This window comes from Malaya genurostris, chromosome 1, assembly GCF_030247185.1.
Source record: "Malaya genurostris strain Urasoe2022 chromosome 1, Malgen_1.1, whole genome shotgun sequence".
Taxonomy (NCBI): Eukaryota; Metazoa; Arthropoda; class Insecta; order Diptera; family Culicidae; genus Malaya; species Malaya genurostris.
The window spans coordinates 107,519,559-107,543,697 of NC_080570.1; the positions used below are offsets into that span (position 1 = coordinate 107,519,559).

At 38.2% G+C, this 24,139-nt stretch overlaps 1 protein-coding gene across 1 annotated transcript; it reads left to right on the forward strand.

Moving 5' to 3' along the window:
* The first annotated feature begins 332 nt into the window (after positions 1 to 332).
* Positions 333 to 17,804, forward strand: LOC131425330 (cytochrome P450 4c3-like). Its single transcript, XM_058587144.1, has 4 exons — positions 333 to 802; positions 15,926 to 16,321; positions 16,379 to 16,448; positions 16,504 to 17,804. Exons 1-4 carry the CDS (start codon positions 553 to 555, stop codon positions 17,396 to 17,398), a joined length of 1,611 nt encoding a protein of 536 aa, XP_058443127.1. The 5' UTR covers positions 333 to 552; the 3' UTR covers positions 17,399 to 17,804.
* Positions 17,805 to 24,139: the final 6,335 nt, after the last annotated feature.

Genomic DNA, 24,139 nt, shown 5'->3' on the forward strand with positions numbered 1-24,139 from the left:
AGCCAAAATACTAATGATGGTTTTGCTAAACTTAACCCAGCGCTGAATTGGCACAACTGCTAAACTTATTGATTTGACTACAGTTGCGATTGAAATAAATAACTACAGCTTTTTCGTGAAATCATCCGAATGGTGGGCGTTTTTGAAACAACTCCCAAAATGGTCGTTAGACAAAACAAGTTTGGGAAGCACTGAGCTGAGCTTAAGAATTCATCAGAAGAAAAATGACTTACAAGATTTGAATCCAAAGCTCGATTGAACATCCCCAGACGCAAACATATTCTCACAATCATAAAACCGCATGTCAGCCAATAAAAGTGTGGAACTTTCAGAATACAGAACGGGTCATTCGCCGACGCTGAGCAATCACTTTTAATCTGAGAGTGCCGCCTCGTCCACTCGTATCAGTCTTATTGGACAATCCAGCTAAAACGCAAGTGCAGTAACAGAACGCGCGCGCGCTCGCTTGATTTTTAGAGACCTCCAAGCTTTGTTGCGGAGCCATTCGTAGTTGCAGCTCGAAGTGTTTGTCTAGCGGTGCAGTGTTCCAGAATGGAGAAGTCACTGTTGCTGATCTTTCCTTTCTATCAGATCGTTAACCTAGTGAAAGAATTTCACCTGCTGACGGTAGTGATTTGTGCGATCGTTTACATAGCGACCATCAATAAGAAAGCAAAATCGGCCGCACCAGTCAAGAATCAATTGACCGCGGAAAAGGTTAAACAACATGTGAACAAGCTACCGGGACCGGCATGTCTTCCTCTGCTGGGAAATGCCCTTTTGATGGCAACAGATCGTGAAGGTGGGTTCTTTTTTGTGTGTGTTCGAAATAGTGGAGTGCAAAACGATAGAAAAGTGCAAAATAGTTTAAACTTTATATAAATCTTTAATGCTTAACCGGTTGTACAGTTGATGCCAGTTGTACAAAGAGAAGATAGAAGCATTACTCGTTGCAAAAAAATCGAAAAAAATGCCAACATTCTTGATTTTAATCCTTTCTGTATGTGATTTCCATCTCTCTCATTGCGCGTCAATGGAAGACAATTTATGCTAACGTCCGCATAATTAATGTATGTACAAACAGTTTATTTCTCAACAGTTATTTATTTTCGTATTTCTATAATGTTGCGGTATGTACAATACAATCGGAAAGTGTAAGAACAAGATTTAAAAAAAATATATTTTTTTTCAGTTCATCGTTTCAATTGTTGTAATATTATTACCAGACTTACAATAGTTCTGTTCTGTAGTATCTTGGAAAAATGATCGATTTTATTCGATTTGGATGAAAATTTGTACGTGTCTTCAGTATGACAAACCGTGAATTTTACATGTACAGAACCATGAATTGTACATGAGGTCGATTTAATTTAATTTAATTTTTATCATGCACGGAAACTTCTTCCTTTACAAAAATGCTTGTAGGAAATCAATCGGACACTAAAAAAATGTTCACTAAGGAAAATAGTGGAATGATTTCTGTTTATAGAAATGAGTTTTTAAATATAAGCGAAATATTTTTTCAATATTTTTATTTCAACTTGTTTTTTTAAAGCAAACATTTGACGTCAATTTGATTAGATTTGTATATATGAAGACGCTACGGAAGATACGATTTTAAGGCATTTGCACAATATGATTTTAAGGCATTTGCACAATATGATGAATATGATAGCAAAAGAGCAAAAAATGCTCTTAGTATTCCTTTTACCTTATAGAAGTAACCGTTCTCGAGATAGTTTGACATGAAATTCAAATACCACTTAAGGCCCAGTAGGTAAAGGGTAATACTCCATTCAATCCAGCACGTTGAAATCGCAAAATGTCCGGGTGAGATTATGTTATTCTGAAATTCGTCCAAATCCGACTTCCAGTTCAGGTGTGTTTAAAGAGGAGAAAAAATAAAGTTCCTCGATTGCTTCTAACTATCTCAAGTTTCGTTATAATTACAATTCTAAGTTCTGTTGAAATACAAACAAATTTAAACCATTTTTCCATAAATTGATTACAGAATCAGAATATTCAATAGTAATTGATGTTCGCTTCGAACGACTTATTTCTAACTTGTTGAACAGGTTATCTATTAATCTCAGTCACACACGAAATTAAAATAAATCCTTGTTATCATGGCGTTTCCTATGAAGAATCTTCACAAGAATCCCATTGTCAATGGCATCCAGATCTTGAACGACTCGCGATATCTATAAGAGGATCATTGAAAGTTCTGTACACTATGAACCATCTAGACGGGTTCGTATTAAAATTAAAGTGGAATGAAGATATCGAGGTTTTATATTTATTTTGTTTTTTTTTTTTGTATCAGCAAAACCATTATACAGTACGTTAACATCGCAAGGCTGGTGGCAGTTTTCCAAAGCAAATCAATATTGCCGACACTAACGGTTCAACTACATCGCTCTTTAAACATGTTGACAAAAAACTCACCATGTGAAAACATTTTCAACACAGCAAAATTCGTCGTTTGCAATTTTTTTTGTCGCACATCAATGATAAATTGTTGAAATTGGTTGAATGATATACAAATCACATCGCGGTGCTTACTACAAGTTGGTGTATAAATATAAGCAAATCGACTGAGGATTTTAATTTAATTTATAAAGTTTTTATTTATACCCGGTTTTAACCTAATTATGGTCTTATCGCCGGGTGTAACTGAGGATTTCATTTGCGTAAACAACTCGGAGTTTCGGAGCGATTGTTGCATATTTTTCTTTCTAACACAAACAACGATAGTCAAAATCATCAGGAATCAGGAATCAGAACAAATTGGCTCAAATGGCACGTTCCCCTTGATATTTGGAGATTTGTGCCTTGCCATCAATTTGTTTTTAGCATTATTTTCCCGATATATAAGAGGGAAGGATTGAAAGGAAATGGTAAGGGTTGGACTAGGAGGATGGGAAAAATTGACGACACAAAAACACATAAAAGCAGAAGTAAATTCTGCACCCCTAAAGGATGCTGAACAATCTGCTGAGGATCACATTTAGTGGAAACAGAAGGAAATTCTGAACCTCTACGAGGTCCAGAACAGTCTGCTGTTAATAAAACCTCCAACCCCCGAGAGGATTTAGAGATCTTACAAAAGCGACACCATTCTGCACTCCCGGAAGAATGCAGAACGACTCGCAGTATGTAAGAGCAGAAGTAAATTCGGTACCCCCCAAAGGATGCCAAACAATCTGCTAAACCCTATTTAAGGTGAATACAGAAGGGATTCATTCACTCCAGGAAGAACGATGAACCCTTCTGACTATAGCTCCTTACCACATTGGGTGAGAAACGAGAGAATATCCTTCAATTTTAGCTCCGCATACACAGACTCAACCATGTACGGAGAACCAGAAACCCGGATACGTAGCTGCGTCAATGCGGGACAGTTACATATCAGATGATATGAAGTACCATAATCGCATTTACACAAATCACACGAATAATACTCAGCACGTTTAATAGCAGCCATGTGATAATTGAGTTTGCAATGTCCAGTCAGAGCTCTGACCAGAATACTTCAATAATACTTGGAGAAATGCAGTAGACACTTTGATATTTTCAGATTTAAATCTGGTAGAAATGCTTTTGTCTGAGCGCAAGTTTGCAAGCTGCGCCAGTAGCTGGCATGTTTGGATGCAGCCCAAGAACGAATCTTGTGCTTTATCCAACTAGTTGAAAGTGGTAAAGCTGGTTCAGGACCAACGAAATCATTCGTTGCACCAGCTCTAGCCAACTCATCAGCCCATTCATTTCCAGTAATACCAGAATGGCCGGGTACCCATAAGAAGTAAACAGCATTTGAAATGCTGAGGTCTTCAATTTGAGTTCGACATGCGATCACTAGATTCGACCGTGAGTCATTCGAACTGAGTACTTTTGAGGCTGCCTGACTGTCGGAACAAACATAAATACGTTTACCACAGATCCTCTGCTGAAGTGCCGATTGTACTCCACACAGAATTGCGTAGATTTCTGCTTGGAACACAGTACAGTATCTACCAAGTGAATGAGACTGCTCCAGCCTCATTTCACGACAGTAGACACCAGCACCAGCACGAGCATTCAACAGAGAACCGTCCGTATAACAAACTATGTGTTCATCAAGTTGTCGTTCCAGACAACCAGACAACCATTCCTCACGAAGAGGATAGCTCACATTGAATGTTTTGAAAGGAAAACTACATGTGAGAGTTAGGTCACTAGGAGCGAGTAAATACTCATCCCACGTAACCATTTGAGACCACAAGCGAGTGTGGCTGGTAGCATAATCTAATGGGTTACTGTTCAAAAGCCCTGTAACCTTAATGAAGTGGTTTAATGCACAGTAGCGCCTCTAGAGCAGCAGTAGGAGTTGTCGTGAATGCTCCTGTCATCGCCATTAGGACCATCCTTTGGAGATGATTTAGCTTTGACTGAACTGTCGCGACTTCTCCTTTCTGCCACCATACAAGACATCCATATGCTAAAATTGGTCTAACAATAGTTGTGTAGATCCAATGAATATATCTGGGTTTGAGTCCCCACGATTTTTCAAAAGCTCGTCTGCATTGGCCGAAAGCCATGCAAGCTCTTTTAATCCTGAAGTCAATGTGAGCAGACCAATTCAGTTTTGAGTCAAGAATAACCCCGACGTATTTAACTTGATCGACCACAGTGACCTCTGAACCAAAGAACTGCAACGGACGAGCTACTGTAATTATCCTACGATGAGTGAAAAGCACCATTGATGTTTTGCCCGGATTTACAGATAATCCAACCTGACAACACCATTGTTCAACAGATCGCAGGGCTTGTTGCATTAAATCAAAGAGAGTGTTAATGCTTATACCGGTCATCAATATATGATAATCGTCGGCAAAACCATAAGTCGGAAATCCAAGGTTATTAAGTTTTCTTAACAAACCATCAGCGACTAGGTTCCATAAAAGTGGGGATAGTACACCACCTTGAGGAAGAACCTAAGATATTCCGTTCACGACTGCAATGTTTAACCTCCTGCAGCCATTCAGCCATCGGCACGGAAATACACCTTGACTTAGGAGTTCCTATTTTTGTGGCCTTTTACGACATGGAACAGGAAACCAGTGGATCAATTCTTGGTAAAAAATAATTCCGCCGGATGCCACACGGCTTACCTGTTTGGTGGACTCATACCACCGGTACAGGTGGACCGTAGCGTTATTCTTAGCCAGTTGGGAAACCGCTACCGACACTACACGGCTATCTAGGCTGCTCAGAGAGGGAAGTTAACATTGATGGTCAACTTCCATGGATGGCCGAGCAACAAACAACGATAGTCAAAATCATAAAACGAATCTTATTTTGTCGAGACCAGAAAAGCACTCTGAACTTATCTACCATGTTTTACATTTTCCCTTTTACCTTTTACCTTTTACCTTTTACCTTTTACCTTTTACCTTTTACCTTTTACCTTTTACCTTTTACCTTTTACCTTTTACCTTTTACCTTTTACCTTTTACCTTTTACCTTTTACCTTTTACCTTTTACCTTTTACCTTTTACCTTTTACCTTTTACCTTTTACCTTTTACCTTTCACCTTTTACCTTTTACCTTTTACCTTTTACCTTTTACCTTTTACCTTTTACCTTTTACCTTTTACCTTTTACCTTTTACCTTTTACCTTTTACCTTTTACCTTTTACCTTTTACCTTTTACCTTTTACCTTTTACCTTTTACCTTTTACCTTTTACCTTTTACCTTTTACCTTTTACCTTTTACCTTTTACCTTTTACCTTTTACCTTTTACCTTTTACCTTTTACCTTTTACCTTTTACCTTTTACCTTTTACCTTTTACCTTTTACCTTTTACCTTTTACCTTTTACCTTTTACCTTTTACCTTTTACCTTTTACCTTTTACCTTTTACCTTTTACCTTTTACCTTTTACCTTTTACCTTTTACCTTTTACCATTTACCTTTTACCTTTTACCTTTTACCTTTTACCTTTTACCTTTTACCTTTTACCTTTTACCTTTTACCTTTTACCTTTTACCTTTTACCTTTTACCTTTTACCTTTTACCTTTTACCTTTTACCTTTTACCTTTTACCTTTTACCTTTTACCTTTTACCTTTTACCTTTTACCTTTTACCTTTTACCTTTTACCTTTTACCTTTTACCTTTTACCTTTTACCTTTTACCTTTTACCTTTTACCTTTTACCTTTTACCTTTTACCTTTTACCTTTTACCTTTTACCTTTTACCTTTTACCTTTTACCTTTTACCTTTTACCTTTTACCTTTTACCTTTTACCTTTTACCTTTTACCTTTTACCTTTTACCTTTTACCTTTTACCTTTTACCTTTTACCTTTTACCTTTTACCTTTTACCTTTTACCTTTTACCTTTTACCTTTTACCTTTTACCTTTTACCTTTTACCTTTTACCTTTTACCTTTTACCTTTTACCTTTTACCTTTTACCTTTTACCTTTTACCTTTTACCTTTTACCTTTTACCTTTTACCTTTTACCTTTTACCTTTTACCTTTTACCTTTTACCTTTTACCTTTTACCTTTTACCTTTTACCTTTTACCTTTTACCTTTTACCTTTTACCTTTTACCTTTTACCTTTTACCTTTTACCTTTTACCTTTTACCTTTTACCTTTTACCTTTTACCTTTTACCTTTTACCTTTTACCTTTTACCTTTTACCTTTTACCTTTTACCTTTTACCTTTTACCTTTTACCTTTTACCTTTTACCTTTTACCTTTTACCTTTTACCTTTTACCTTTTACCTTTTACCTTTTACCTTTTACCTTTTACCTTTTACCTTTTACCTTTTACCTTTTACCTTTTACCTTTTACCTTTTACCTTTTACCTTTTACCTTTTACCTTTTACCTTTTACCTTTTACCTTTTACCTTTTACCTTTTACCTTTTACCTTTTACCTTTTACCTTTTACCTTTTACCTTTTACCTTTTACCTTTTACCTTTTACCTTTTACCTTTTACCTTTTACCTTTTACCTTTTACCTTTTACCTTTTACCTTTTACCTTTTACCTTTTACCTTTTACCTTTTACCTTTTACCTTTTACCTTTTACCTTTTACCTTTTACCTTTTACCTTTTACCTTTTACCTTTTACCTTTTACCTTTTACCTTTTACCTTTTACCTTTTACCTTTTACCTTTTACCTTTTACCTTTTACCTTTTACCTTTTACCTTTTACCTTTTACCTTTTACCTTTTACCTTTTACCTTTTACCTTTTACCTTTTACCTTTTACCTTTTACCTTTTACCTTTTACCTTTTACCTTTTACCTTTTACCTTTTACCTTTTACCTTTTACCTTTTACCTTTTACCTTTTACCTTTTACCTTTTACCTTTTACCTTTTACCTTTTACCTTTTACCTTTTACCTTTTACCTTTTACCTTTTACCTTTTACCTTTTACCTTTTACCTTTTACCTTTTACCTTTTACCTTTTACCTTTTACCTTTTACCTTTTACCTTTTACCTTTTACCTTTTACCTTTTACCTTTTACCTTTTACCTTTTACCTTTTACCTTTTACCTTTTACCTTTTACCTTTTACCTTTTACCTTTTACCTTTTACCTTTTACCTTTTACCTAATTATAATTTTAATTTTTGACCTGTAAAGCAAAATAATTATTTTGTAGAGTAAGAAAGGTCATCTTTTACATTTGAAAATTGAAGTAACGACTTCCTAATCTCTTTATAATAATGTAATATAGAGTTTTAACCTTAGAATAATTCGTCTCTTGTGGATGCGTGAATAAGAAATCCAATTCAATCCATGAATGCTATGCGAAAATCAATTGCCACATCAACTTCCCCAATTCCAAAATACAATTCTCTTAACTCGATTCTTAGTTTTTGGTTTTAGTTGGTATTTCCGTACCCTGAGCAAATGTTATTAGCTCATCAACCAAAAGCAGAATGGAATCCATGTGAAATATGCAAAGATCTCCGTCACAACGTAACATAAACGCGACGTAGGTAGATTACAAACTGACGCAGCATCCACAATATCGATTCCACTGGGAATCACCCACTAATAAATTCTTTCTGCGTGGTCGACCAACAGGTTCCCGTTGGTAGTTTCCAACTTAAGACGATTATACTATCCCCCGCAGTGTATAGTATAATCGTCCTAAGTTGGAAACTACCGATTTATTCACTTGATGTGGAGCCCAAACTCTGTTAAATGTAATACTAAAGTATGACACCGCACCTTTGTCACACGAACAAGACCTCAATTCAATTCTCAATTCATTAACTGTATGATTAACCCTACCTGAATTCGGCGGTGGGATTCCATGTTATCATAACGACTTTCTTGGCATCACATGTCATAACTTCTTCCATCTGTTTGACGTCATCTCAAGTGAGGCACAGCAACTTAGGCTACATTACCAGTTAATTTTCGTTTATAGTCCAATAGACTTTCTTTTCACTGGACTATAAGCGTGGCTCGCTGTGTGGCTACGTCGAGTTGCCAAAGTACAGATAAAAATTCTTTCTTTCTCGCGAAATACTCGAATTTTCTTCGCGCTAACACGATACAACGTGTTTACCCGTTGAGAGATTCACCGGAAGTCCCACATTTCATAACATATTTACCTTGGCTAACTTCGTTTATTTGTTTTGATAATAATATTTAGAACCAAATTAATGAATAGCTCGACTGTATCAAGAATGGCAAAACATTTACGTTAATCTCAACAGGATTCTGAGCAAGTTGCTGTGTGAAACATTTCGTGCGAGTTACATGCAAGCTAACGTTGAACACAACACTAAGGTTCGTTTCCAATCGCTTGAAGTATGTCAATTATTTCTAAATCAGTTTGTCTCTATAACAAGCAGAAAACAGTCGTTCGAAATGACAATTCCAAGGTTATCTTGATTTCATCTGACGCCACAGTTTAAAAGTAGATGAAATTTTTAAACTATATATTCGTTCACAAAATCACAGAATTTCGGAAGCAAATGATGTTTTTTTTTATAAATACGTTTATTTCATAGGCAATATACATGAGTTCTTCTTCCCCGTGGCATCCACAATGAAGCAAATGATGTCCTAACTGTAATAACCAAATCATAAATTATGGCTGAAAAGTTCCCACTTATGACTGAACGCTCAATTTGATTCTTAACAATTTGAATTTAATTCATATGGCAATAAATAATACATTTTAAAACCTGCTGTATTTCACTTTTCCGGAACCGGAAGTCGAATTAAGATGAAATTCAATATAAGACTAGCAAAGTATAAGATCTTTGGTTTGGATTTTAAGTTCGTGAATATCGGTTCAGACATCTCCGACAAAATTAAATGATATTATTTGCCACATACACACGATTGAAATGTTGGTTTTCACAATGATTGCATAACCTTTCTATATGAGAAAGGAAAAAAATAGTTACGATTGGTATTTACACTTAAATTTAGATCCAGTTAGAAATCATAATTAATTTCATCTGGAATTTTCAACGGTTTAAATGGTAAAAATTGCGTTCCGACTCAGATTGACGAAAAACTGTCGGTAAAACTGAATGTGTGTGGAGGTCTTTAAAGGCTTTATGTTTTATAAAGGGTGATTTTTTAAGAGCTTGAGAACTTTTTTAAACAATAAAACGCATAAAATTTGCAAAATCTCATCGGTTCTTTATTTTAAACGTTAGATTGGTACATGACATTTACTTTTTAAAGATAATTTCATTTAAATGTTGACCGCGGCTGCGTCTTAGGTGGTCCATTCGGAAAGTCCAATTTTGGGCAACTTTTTCGAGCATTTCGGCCGGAATAGCCCGAATTTCTTCGGAAATGTTGTCTTCCAAAGCTGGAATAGTTACTGGCTTATTTCTGTAGACTTTAGACTTGACGTAGCCCCACAAAAAATAGTCTAAAGGCGTCAAATCGCATGATCTTGGTGGCCAACTTACCGGTCCATTTCTTGAGATGAATTGTTCTCCGAAGTTTTCCCTCAAAATGGCCATAGAATCGCGAGCTGTGTGGCATGTAGCGCCATCTTGTTGAAACCACATGTCAACCAAGTTCAGTTCTTCCATTTTTGGCAACAAAAAGTTTGTTAGCATCGAACGATAGCGATCGCCATTCACTGTAACGTTGCGTCCAACAGCATCTTTGAAAAAATACGGTCCAATGATTCCACCAGCGTACAAACCACACCAAACAGTGCATTTTTCGGGATGCATGGGCAGTTCTTGAACGGCTTCTGGTTGCTCTTCACTCCAAATGCGGCAATTTTGCTTATTTACGTAGCCATTCAACCAGAAATGAGCCTCATCGCTGAACAAAATTTGTCGATAAAAAAGCGGATTTTCCGAATGGACCACCTAAGACGCAGCCGCGGTCAACATTTAAATGAAATTATCTTCAAAAAGTAAATGTCATGTACCAATCTAACGTTTAAAATAAAGAACCGATGAGATTTTGCAAATTTTATGCGTTTTATTGTTTAAAAAAGTTCTCAAGCTCTTAAAAAATCACCCTTTAGGTAACACTCAAAAATTATAACACAATTATTATTATTTGATACATGCCGTCGGAACGTTCAGAGTTCACACCAAAAGCAATAGGATAACATATTTTTCAAACTGGTACAATATTTGTTTTTCTTTTCTACTTATGTACGATTAGTTACAGGCGGATAAATTCGATTTGTTTCTATAAAAGAATGAGGGTAGTAAACTTACCAAATGCATTGAATACAGAAACGTGTAACATAATAAACTCGCACGTTCAAAGTCTCGAGAACAATTTTTTTTAACGGTAATGGATTTTGACAATATCAAGAACTAATTTTCGTATGTGTCATGTATTCAAAGGAGTTACAAATTGGTTACAGAAACAGACGTCATCCTCTGCCTAGAATACTACAACCACTTTTGAGAAACAAGAAGTACACTGAGGTCTTTTCTTGTGCGGTCTTTTTCTATGCGACTTTTTTATGCGAATTTTCAGAGTTATGCGGTTTTTTTTATGCAAAATTTCAGAGTTATGCGGTTTTTTATGCGAATTTTCAGAGTTATGCGGTTTTTTTATGCGAATTTTTATGCAGTACGTAAACTCGCATAAAAAAGACTTCAGTGCATCTGTGATTTTCAAGAAGTATTGTCTCACGTCTACTTCGATTATTTTCATCCTAGACAACGAACATTCCACATTCCACCTCATCATTGTAACGAGAACAATCAACAACCTGATTTGAAAGAATTATCTGTGTTCGTGAGGTGCTCGTTTCACCGGAAAAAGAGATAACCTTGACACTTGCTACATCTTTCCCCCGGAAATACTTCTTGCATCTCCTCTGAGACGAGAGTATTATCTGTACTGGTCAAGAAGTTTCGATTCTCGTAAAATCCTCCTGCTGGGGACACTTGCTCCTTCCACCCACATGAAAATACCCCAAATATGACTACTTTCCAAGGGCCATAAGCATCTGTACCAAGTTTGGTTGCAATCTGTTCGATTGATTTGGAGTTATGCTGGATCATATGATCGTTTATTTTTTAAATTTTATTTTGAAGTTGAGATTTGTATCAATTTGATACATAGATCCGATTCGGGTTAAAAGTGTTTTCTAATTATATTTCATGTTTCTATGCTGATTAAGAAATCAAGTACGCCCCATTTTTATATTCTCATAAAAATACTCCAAACGATAGTTGTGGGGGATTTCAGAATAAGTGCTTTAAAACAAGATAATATTAAATTCATTGATTCCATGAGCAAGTATATGAAATTGAATATGAAATGTGCTCCTTCACAAGCTACTACGTCAATATAGAAAAGATATATTTCATACTTTTCATATCATAGGCCTATTGTATGATTGATTAACCCAGCGATTTAATGTTTTCTTCATTGGAAGATTATAATTGCTTATGAACGCTATACCTACATTAATCATATCAGTATCTCATCCACGGACAACAGGTCAGCTTGGAAATAGATGAAGAAAACCAACAGCATCCATCGGAATTCGAATTCAACTCGTCACTCTTCAACACGAACGCCTTCATAAAATGTTCTTTTCAGAACCACCATTATTTTATTATAAAGAACCATAAAAATCACTTCGTAATATTTGATTGTGTGTCAGAATGCTTGATGTAACTAATCCGTACTTTTGTGTAGATGCATCGTTTCAAATTCTAATAGTAAAGAAGCTTGAACAATTTACACAATCGATCAACTAACTGATATTCAGAAGCAGTGCGGTAAAATTTCATTTTCAATCGAATAATATAAGATGAAAATGAAATTTATGGCCACTGACCGTCAGCATATCTTTACTAATTCATTTGACTTTTGCTGCCATTTTCAAGTAAAGCTCCCGGAATTCATCGTCAGTTGAATAATCGTACCTAGTCATTTGAGGTTTTGTTTGTTCAGTTTCGAGTGCCAAGTACTGTAACTCCTTCATTGCCTTCGCTCTTGGTAGTAAGCAAGTTCGAACGAATAGAATTATAAATGGATAAAGTAGTAAAAATGAAAGCTGAAGGAGGAAAAAATTAATTTATGTGTATTCTGTGATTGATATTTCAGCTATCTGATTAGTCTTTCATCTATTATCTTGAACCAATTCGAATGTTTATATGAACCTGATTTGAAGGCCGCTCTCACACTATTGAAAGAGATATTTTGTTACTTCAAGAGATCAACTGACGGTAATTAAACTGAGCCTCGATTGAAGAGAAACGAGTGATGAACTGAATGCTGTTCGTTCGGGCCGTCAGCAAACATTGTGTGTGTCAGAGAGTGAAGTTTACTTCAGTGGAGAGATCGTCAATGTGTTCCACATTCAGTTTCAATTGAATTGAATGAAGTTTTACTGCACTGTTCAGAAGTGTGAAGGAAGCATGCCAACTTTATTCTTATTCACGACATCCAGTTATGTCTCTGACATTACCCATCCGCCTTTTCATGTACTAATCGTATCAAAGCTAAATTATCAAGACTTTGTCACAGTAGATTTGTATTTTAAGCTTTAGGGACCGTTCATAAACCATGTAGACTCACTGTGGGGGGTGGTCTGACAAAAGTCTACGTTTGTTTACGAGAGGGGAGGGGTGGGGGGGGTATGGTTTGCCTATATTCTACGTAGTCCCATAATTTTATTTTTTTATTTTTCAAGCAATTTACTTAGTTTGATGGCCGGCTAATTTCCTTCGATTGATCAAAAAGACAGTTGAAAATGCGTATTCAACCAAATGCATGATGCTTGAGAGCAGAATTACAATTTGTCACGTCTAATAACCTTGACAGACTGGCTAAAAACATCGTCGACTGTAATCTGTATTGTGAAAGGGATTATCGAATGAGATACTCAGTAGTTCTATGCTTTTTCTTTCATTCTTCTATTCCCTATCGAAGTGAAAAAATAAAAGAGAGTACTAACATAAACACAAATTGAAAAAGCTCATTATTCTTTGCAAAAAGTCATCGGATGAATAAATTTCTATTTTTATGCTCTCCGATTATTATATAGTCACATCGTAATCAAGCAGTGAAAGGAGAAATGAAGAGAACGTCAATTGCTTCTGCAATCCATGAGCGTTCGGACGAGTGAAATGTCCAGAGAATTTTAGAAATCGGTAAAGGACCGATGTTAGTAGGGTGACAAAATGATCAAAATTGATCACTCATCTATAGCCGATCACGAATAAGAAAAAAAAATAATTACGAAAATACTGAATCGCGAGGAAGTCTAGAAAATTATTCATATTTTTGTTCTGACGTGAAGTAGTCAGTGTGGTTTCTTCCAACAAAAAAACGGATTTGAAAAATCATAATGATTGAAATTGCGAAAGTAAACATTTGCCTAAAAATGCATCACAGAGGTTGAAATCGAACCAACCAACTATTTCCACCCATAAAATCGTTGATTTTAATTTTGCAATAATAATGGTTTCGGCTTTACCGGTCTGTTAAATAAGAATGGCTGTTATATACTGACCGACGTTTCGACCACTGGTTATGGTCTTTTTCAAGGGAAACTTTAAGTTTATTGGTTATGAAAGATATTACAAAACCATTAAAACTGTGTGCTAACTCACTATCTTATCGTTTCTCGTCTAAAAATCGTATGCCCACGAACGGTTGTTTAAATAATATGTGATTTTTATCACATTTGCTTTCTCAACGTTCATCCAGAGAAGCTGTTTGAGATTTATTGTATATCTTTACCTCTTGAATATTTTGAATAACTAAGACTTTATGACAACGGTACTGGATCAGATTTTATTTAATCTTATTACAGAATGTAAACTATAAAAATCTATCAGTGATTGAAGACTTAGAAACCTTTCACTGAAAAATGATTTAAAAAATTATTTTGTGACAAAGAAAAGTCTACGTTGATTTTCTAAGAGGAGGGGGGGGGGTTGTAATTGGAAAGTCTACAAAAGCCTACGACGGGGGAGGGGGGATTAAAAAATACCAGATTTTGGTCTACGTGGTTTATGAACGGTCCCTTAAAAGTCGAGATATTCAATGAACAAGTAGCGGTATGCCATTCCAAGCGTTGCAATTCTTAGTAGTCAGTTAGAAAACTTGTTTTAATCCCTCTAGTGGTGAAATTATGCCTTTATCACTTTCAATTGAACCTTGAATAAAAACAAGATAATTTGTTCGGGTATAAACTAACATGCCCTACAAATAGAAACAGATTTGAATAACCAACTTTAGAATAATTTCTCCCGATTTGTTCATCGTTACTCTACATAATGGTTTAAAATTTACGGAATTAGAAGTAGAATCCGGATTAAATTTAACAACAGTACCTAGTACCACTAAGCAAAGCCTTGGTATTACATTCCTGTAGTGGAACTTGACCTTCTGTTTCAACCCGCAGCCGATTCAGAGTGTACAGAACCATTGCATGGCTAGTGCTACGATTCTACTGACACTACGAATCCTTCCAGGTCGGGGCTCGAACATACGACAACTGGTTTGTAAGACCAGCGCCCTATGCATTGAACCGCCAACCCGGACAAGCCATAAGACCTTTATTTTAAAACTTTACTAGATTTTCAAATTCGGTTTGGTCATCACTGTGAAAATGAAATGAGCTCCGTTTTAATGTTTTTGAATGGCTACTTCCGGAACTGGAATTTTTGTTGGTCCGGCATCTGACATAACTTTGAAATAGTAGCAGTTTTGAGACAAATTTAGACGAAATTTTGTCCCTTTTACTTCGGCGCTCTGAATGACGGAGTTTTTTTTCTACTATTTCTGGTACTTCCGGAATCGGGAACTAATAATAAATCAATCTTTTTGGCCATTAACTAACAAGACATACACAACATTAGTTTAATATGGCTAGTTCGAAGGATTTTTCTCGTTTCTACCTTGTTATGTATAGACACACGCTTTGGAAATGAGTATTTGTCTACCAATCACCATGTAATTTAGGAACTGGAGGTCATGTACAAATCCATTGTTATACAAGTATGTGACACCTTACATTTGATTTATAGTTTGTAAAAATCGATTCAGCTATCTGCGAGAACAATGAGTACTTATTTTTTGCGATTTTTTTCACATATCAATCTGGAACCGGAGGTCGGATCCGGCTAAAATTTAGCTTCCAAATGAATATTTACTTTTGTAGATGCGACTATAAATAGTTGGCTAACGTAATCTTTCGTAAAATGTAGCGAACTAACTCCGACACCTTATAGATTAAATCAAAAATCGCGTAATTTTGAATCAAACACATAAAAAAAGTGGTGCAAATTAAATTCGAGAAAATTAAGATTCTAGTGTATTGTAGTAATGACGTACAAACGTTTAGTATAAAAGTATGGAATTAGAACCTAGTCGTCTTTTGAAATTAGTTCATTTTTAAATGCACAAGTTAATCAGCACTCATCTGTTTATTTTTTTATTCTAAATTGTAGAAATGTTCAACAGATTGATTGCAGCGCGCAAACTGTACGGCCGCAAGCAAGGTCTCAATCGTATCTGGAACGGTTCGGTTCCCTACATAATAGTGTCCAAGGCCACCGTCGTGGAGCGCATTCTCAGCAGTAGTGTAAACATCGAAAAGGGTCGCGATTACAATTTTCTACGGCCATGGCTCGGGGACGGGCTGCTCACTTGTCCTGCCTCCAAATGGTATCATCGACGGAAAGCTCTGAACCCGACGTTCAACTATAAGATGCTGACAGAATTTTTGGAAGTTTTTAATCAGCAAGCCACAACGATGGTGCGCGTTTTGGAGAAAGAACTCGGGAACTATGATGGATTCGATTGCACTAGATATGCAACACTGTACTCGTTGGATGTTTTGTGTGGTAATATATGGAATATTGGCGTCTATAAATGAATCACAATTACGACTAATATTACAGAAACTGCAATGGGATGTTCTATACACGCACAGAAACAATTCGAATCAGAATACGTTAAGGCACATGAACAGTAAGATTTTGTGATTTTTCATGTATTCTCAATGACGAAACGCTTATTTTTTCAGAATTGGCAGGATCATGTTAGATCGGCTTCAAAACATATGGTTGCACCCAGATTGTATCTTCAAGTTCACCAACAACTACAAACGGCAAATGGAATGCCTCAAAGTACTGCATAGGTTCTCTGAACAAGTCATTACCCATCGAAGACGTCTTCAACAGAACGTTTCTCAGAACGAAACGGCAAAAGACACAACCTCTGAGATCAATCAGAAACGGCATCTTGCGTTTCTGGATCTTCTGCTGGATATTAAACAAAACGGCGTTCCACTGACCGATCGAGAGATCCGAGATGAAGTAGATACATTCATTTTAGGAGGTCACGACACCACCGCAACTGCGATTGGCTGGTTGATGTACTTGCTTGGAACCAACCAACATATACAGGATCGGTTGTTCGAAGAAATTGATGCCGTCATGGGACAGGACCGGGATCGCCCACCAACTATGAGTGAACTAAATGAAATGAAATATTTGGACTGCTGTATCAAGGAAGCCTTAAGGCTTTACCCGAGCATTCCCATAATCGCCCGGAGACTTACCGAATCTGTTCGCGTAGATGAGTATACGATCCCCGCCAGTGCGAACGCTATTATCGTACTCTATCAGCTACATCGAGATCCAGAGATGTTCACAAATCCGGAAAAGTTTGATCCGGATCGCTTCCTGCCGGAAAACGTTAAAAGTCGGCACCAGTACGCGTACATTCCATTCAGTGGAGGTCCCAGGAACTGCATCGGGCAGAAATTTGGATTACTAGAGGAAAAATCCGTTTTCACCACAATTCTACGTAAATATCGCATCGTGTCTCTCGACCGTAGAGAAGATCTAACCTTGTACGGAGAATTAGTGTTGAAGTCAAAAAATGGATTGAAAATAAACATTTCAAGAAGAGACTGATTCTAACGTAGCACGGTGCAAACAAAATAGGTGCTTCCGAAATAGTCAACGTGTTACAAACTTGATTCGCTTTTCTACTTCCTGTGCTGTTGCACGACCAAGTTCATGATCACGCAGCTCATCGGCGGTACTTAACACCTTTCTGCCTGATTGCATGGGACTTGATTCACACCATCAACAAGATGCTTCGCTTGTAACATTTTAGCACCAATAGACCGTAACGGAGGATTTGAACTCCTAATTTCCGGCACGAATGTAGGCTTGATATCTTAGAATGCGAATAAGAGATTTATATATCTAGTTGTTCTTGGAGAAACTTAGGGTTGATGTAGGTATAAGAATTTATTTAATTGAAAATACACAACGGCTACATTTTCAAACTAATAAAAACAGCTGTTACTATCAACATGACATGTTATATTTCAGATTTATTTGTATTCCACTGAAGTAATATATAATCTCCTATGTCCCCAAATGGTACGGTTGGCCTAAAAAGTCAGAATAGAGATACTAACACGTCTACATTGCACTAGAGATTGGACTTCCAGTTTTTATGCAGAGCATTCAAATACATGCATGACGAAATGACTTTCCTTTCGCTTCGATCTGCTCAGCACCAAAGACCTTCACATAATCACGTGCAATTAGGTAGTGTCTCACTCATTCCAAGCAGTCCATCTTTCAGATCCAATTAAGGAATGCCTTGTCATCTGCCCTCCGTCTCAAAGAGTGCACACACTCAGTGATCCATTGATCCAGTCCAAGCACACCCATTTCGAACAGCAATACTACGAGCACTTCCGCAAACAGAACGATACAAAACAATTCGCACCAAGAATCTCTCAATTATTATCTGCTGCAAGCATCCATCATTATTAACTCTGTTCGGAGCGGATAATGAAATGAGCCCAGATTGAAATGGAAACGATATCAGTTGGATTGATACATACGTTCCGATTCGATCATACTTTGGCACCAGATCAGAACTGCTTACCTCAGTCGAATCCGCGTGACCTTCACTTTGCACTCCGGTAACAACTGAGTCACGACCTGCTGCAACCCGCATGAAACCACAGGAACTACGCTGACGGATCAGAATCCTAAAAACCACACAAGTTGACTGCCTGATCTTCCAAGTGACTGATTAGTGTTGGCAGAGCATCGTACGACTGATGACTGATATTACGGGTCATTAACGACAAACAAAAAGGTTTTAGTTATGGCTTCATTTTTGTGAGCTCTCTTCGAGCACCTCGTCTGAACTGCAATTTATTATCGTAATTTGCAGTTATTAATGCGTGTAAAGAAAAAATATATAACCGTTCGCTCACAACATATAAAACTGTCATCGGGAGTGAGCAGCAATGCGTTAATCAGCACGTAAATTATGTTACAGTTTTACTAATCTTATTGCGTCCTGCTCATGTTGGAGAACACGAACGGCATGCAGAACCAGTACTTAATTTGTGCACATTTTCTTTCAATCAGCCAGCCACTTGTTCGCATTATTGATGAAATTAAATATTTATTACATTAATTTACGAACACTGTTCGAAGATGAAGAATGTTCAATTCGGTCGTCGTGTTTCCTCGAAAATACAGAATAATTATGCGTTCGAGGTTGCAAATGAAAAGACTCTTTATATATAACAAAACTTAGAACTCTTTCGAAATTTGACAATTAAGTAGAAAAATTGTTGAATGGCTTTGCAGATTTTCGGAATATTAATAGAAACGTACATAGCGAAAGATTTTATTTTTCAGCATTGTTGGCTCTATTTGATGTCTCAGTATGTCTAAGCACGGTTTGAAAATAGCAATACGATTAGTTATTAATAAAATAGCAATACGATTAGTTTTTATTTTTACGTGAATCAAAATTTTATTTCACTGTTCTGATCTCTATTATACTTTACTACAGTTCGACGTGATATTTCCAAGATCCTTTTGATTGTACGCCAAGGAGCAGACTTTTTATAATTCTCTGCTTATTAGCTTCAGCATAGACGATTTTGGATACCTATTACCAGTTATAATAGAGTCCGCTGCCTTGGCATGTTTCCGCAAATAGCAGGCCTATGGACAGTTTGGAGAATTCGTCTCCTTTGGAACAAATAGAACTCCGTTGGCTTTGCACCAGGCTATTGAGTCCTTCGCGTAATGCAAATGCCAAAAGGTTCACGCCAACTGACGAATGTTGAGAATAGTGCATTTGTGAACGATCTTCTTGCGCTTTACGAGGGAAATTCTTCGTATTTTGGTGAATATCGGAACTTCAGAATCTCAGATTTACAGATTGAAATGTAAGCAATAATACATACAAATCATCAGCTGTTGAAACGCCACCTAAAAACAACAAAGACGTTCTTGTTCGTTCTTGTAAATGTCCAAGAAATAGGGTGTCGTTCGGTGATTCCATTGGAAGCATAGCTTCCGGTTCGCGTCGAGAAACTGATCTGTCTAGTTCCCGACGATGGATCTAGCCTACGCCTACAGATAGCTCCCCGATGAAATTCCGATTTGAGGATGGCTTCCTGTTTACTACCCTGGCAGATGTGAATAGCAAACAAAGAACAAAATAATGCAAATTTGTCCATCATATCAAGTCTTGATATTTCTGAGCTGTCATAGGGATACTTGATATTTTCCTGATATTTCATCAAAGAAATCAAGAAATAGTACAATATCTGTTAAGCATCAGAATTAGTTATTATATCTTATTTAGAATTTAATGAGATATTTCAATTTAATTAAGTACAATCGATCCCGTAGTTCTCTCTTCAAATAAAATACAATTGAATAAACTGAAACAGAATCAGATATGAGAAATGCTTATGATATTATTGTTTTCGGGGTGTTATAATATCCAATAGCTAAAAATTCGCCTTTTATAAATATTTTGTTCTTGCTTTGATATTACAATGACAGAATTTGATATATTGTTGCCATTTTCAAATGCAGACTACGTATGGTTTTTGATATTTTAACTCTTATTTCAAACTATATAATGTTATATACCCGGGTAGCTTCCGGTTCGCGTCGATAAACTATACTCTGTCTAGTCCCCGACGATAAATCTGCTCATCAAGGAGGACGCTGAGTGCTACGTTACGCGGAGGGACAGGAACGCCCGTAGGACTGCCAACGCAGCCTCCCTACGCGACTGGCAAAGGAAATGGGACAGCTCAACCAAGATCAGGTGGACACATCGGCTCATTCCAAGAGTGTCGACCGCGACCTCCCAGATTGCGGACATCTTGCAGCGGAATTGGAGCGCAGAACAACAGGCAGCCGCGACCGCCGGCCGCTAAAGAGGGATCAGCGAACAAGCGTCGGTTCGGGAGTTTTTTTTCATTGTCGGGGAACTCTCCGTCGGAGTAGTCTAAATCCTTCGCCGGGGATTAGACGAGTAGATTGCGACGTAGTTCCGGTATGGATCGTCGGGGTGCCAGTGAACCGGAAGCCTTCCTCCAACCGGAATCATTGGAGCGACCCAGGCATCCTGCCGATCGATCCGTTCACGGGTATCGGAAGCGACGGTTACGGGAGAACTTCCATCGCCGGGGAATTCTTCGCCGGTGTAGGCTAGATCCTTCGTCGACTAGCCGACTAGCCGAGTAGAAGCCAAAGCACCGAAGTTGAGTCGTCGGGGCGCCAGTAAACCGGAAGCCACGCTCCAACCGGAATCACAGGACCGACCTCGGCACTCATTCGAGTGTCCCGTGTGGCAAAACACGAGATTCGGTGTCTGGAGAAACTCTTTCGTCGGGGAGCTCTCCGTCGGCGTAGTCTAGATCCTTCGACGGGGATTAGATGATTAGATTACGACGTAACTTCGGTATGGATCGTCGGGGCGCCAGTGAACCGGAAGTCATCCTCCAACCGGAATCACTGGACCGACCCAGGCATCCTGCCGTTCGAACCGTTCACGGATTTCGGGAGCGTCGGTCCCTGGGAAACTTCCATCGTCGGGGAACTTTTCCGTCGGTGTAGGCTAGATCCATCGTCGGGGAATAGCCGAGTAGTTCGTGACGTAGACCAGCCCTGGGTCGTCGAGGCGCCAGCGAACCGGAAGCTAAGCTCCAACCGGAATCGCCGGATCGACCTCGACATCCTCCTGGTCGATCCCCTGTAGCAAAACGGGTGGTTCAAAATCGAGAGATAAATAGCCCAAAAGTAGGAGAAAACGACGCAGACGTCCATGACGATGCATAAGTCCGGGAAGAGCGCTTTGAGCACCGATAGCCTTCCACTCCGAAGTAATACCTAACGGTAGTGCCGTGGAGGTAAGGTTGGAGATCCAAGGTGTTTTAGTGAGTAGTTCCAATTATACAGTTGCATGTTCTGTAGAGAGCCCCACACTCTGTGCGTAAATGCATTTTAGCTTGTGCGTTCGTGCACAATAGATAGACCACTTCACATCCGAAGCGAATTCTGCATTCCTCAGATGGAACAAGTCTAGTCGATCTTGAATGCGGGAACAGGATGGCCTACAATTTGTTTTTCAGAATGTTGACGACCCGTTTATCATAGAGGATGGCCGTATCGTCAGCAAACTGTAACAAGACACCGCCCCTAGGTAGAGGTGGGAAGTCTGATGTGAAAATGCTATACAGAATGGGATCCAGAATATTTCCTTGGAGTACACCTGGAAAATTCGTCCGATTGAACATTTTGCAGAGAAACCTGGAAAGCTATAAGATAACTGTTGATGATATATAGTTATAGACGAACCCGAATAGCATATGGCCCGTACGCGCAGACCTCAGCAAAGTACGCGCCAGCATCCAACGTATCCAACGCGTAGAGATGTCAACCACCCTGTTACCAATTATTGAACCGCTGACATCGCAGCAGACATCCGGCCACCGTGGTTGCATCAGCCAGGAACCATTAGTAATTGCATCAGCCGAACCCACCACGCCGCATCGACGATTCGACATGTTCGGACAGGATAACCGCTGATACAATAGTTTAGGGCTAGGTAGTCAGGTCTAACGTACATTCAGGCAGGACAAGATAGTCAGTTCGATTTAAGAAGTGAACCAGTTCGGTGTTAGTCTTAACAAGTGAATCAATGTATAACATTTTTTAAAAACTTACTAATGAAATAAAGTACATAAGTATATATCGGAAAATTGTTTCGATAAAGCTTGAATACCAGGCCATCGTGCCATACATTGTCAAACACTTTTTTCGATGTCCAAAATAGCCATTGCTGTCGTTTTGGAAATCGACTTGTTCGTCGAATGATGTTTGTTACTCTTGTGAGTTAACGAATGGTGGATCTTCCTTTTTAGAACCCAAACTGTTCATCCAGGAAGAAACCATGACGATCTGCGTCTTGGTCTTGCTTTATTCTTCAACACCTTTGCCATACACACCACAACAATTTGAACTTTACGTGGCTTAATCCCTCATACGACGTAATTTATAAAAACCTAATTTGTCAAATGACGGAAAATTTCACTTGTAATGACTTAATGTTAGATTAGCATAAATTTTACTGGTTTCGTCTGTAACTTGCATTCTACTATCAGGTGCGACTGTAGACATTTAAATGCACCTTTTACCAACCAAACAAATGTGTGCTTCTGTGGCACAATCGTGCAGTTTTCTTTTTTTTTTTAATGAATTTCATGAATCGAATTAGAATTAGAATTTAAGACACAATATTGAATGTTCTTCCGCGTGCAGCGACACTCTATTTAATCTAATCTAATAAGATGTAAAATCACAGCGTTTCTTTGAAGTAAGTAGACCCGAAGGGCTTGAAAAAGGGAGTTATTCGGCGAAGGGTTTTTTGAAACTCTTTGTTTCGCTGTTCTTTTATCCTCTCCCGGATTACCCTAGTTAGATGATCAAAGGTGATATTTTTGTGAGGATCACATGTTCTTTAATATTTCTTCCGAAAGATATTTCGGATACGGATGATATTTTTGGTTACACTATCTAATTGGAGAGAGGTATTCACCCTACTTTCCCACGAAATCGTCTAATCCATAGCTACAGCAATCGCTTGTTAAACTGATGAAAGCGTTGAGTCCATTTCCATCGGGGAACTCAGCGCTAGATCGACATCGATGTGGTCGTTGATGGTGTGTTGGAACTGCTCTCAGTTCCGCGCGAGCCGATGATAATTTCTGCGTTGAGATGTTGGTGCTGTCTCGGTTGAAGAACCTATCGTCAACATCACCGGATAGTGGTCAGACGATAGCTCACTGTAGACGACCGGGGAGCTGGTGCTGGCGCTGTCAGAGATGAATATGTCCAGTATGTAATGGACCCATGAACGGGCAGTCCGGTGCGATGATATTGTATTGGCCACCTTCAAAGTATTCAGCAAGGACCATACCATTCTGGTTTCGCCTCCTGTTGCTCCAGATCTCATGTCGAGCATTCAGATCGCCTCCAATGACTTATTTTGCCTTTCCTCGGATGAGTCTGGTCAGAACCTGTTTCAACATTGCAGAACTACCATCCCGTATGGTGGTTTACTTGGGACAGTATGCGGCAATGACACTGATGGTACCAACCGCTGTTTTTAGTTCTACGCCTAGTGACTCGGTGAGGATCAATAACGGAGATGGTCACACCCATGCAGATCAATATGGGAAGGGAAGGAATGTTAGTTTAACACTTGTTGCTACAGGACACCGAGGAATTCTCTGCATCACCACAAGTGTCACGGGAGAGGATTGGTGTTAGCGTGCAAGGAAAATTATTAGGAATGTCTGTCGA

Bases quoted from the DNA above. Each gene is read 5' to 3' on its own strand.
- LOC131425330 (XM_058587144.1), top strand. From the start codon at position 553: ATGGAGAAGTCACTGTTGCTGATCTTTCCTTTCTATCAGATCGTTAAC. The intron at 803-15,925 runs GTGGGTTCTTTT...TCTAAATTGTAG, and splicing joins GATGGCAACAGATCGTGAAG to AAATGTTCAACAGATTGATT. The intron at 16,449-16,503 runs GTAAGATTTTGT...TTATTTTTTCAG, and splicing joins TACGTTAAGGCACATGAACA to AATTGGCAGGATCATGTTAG.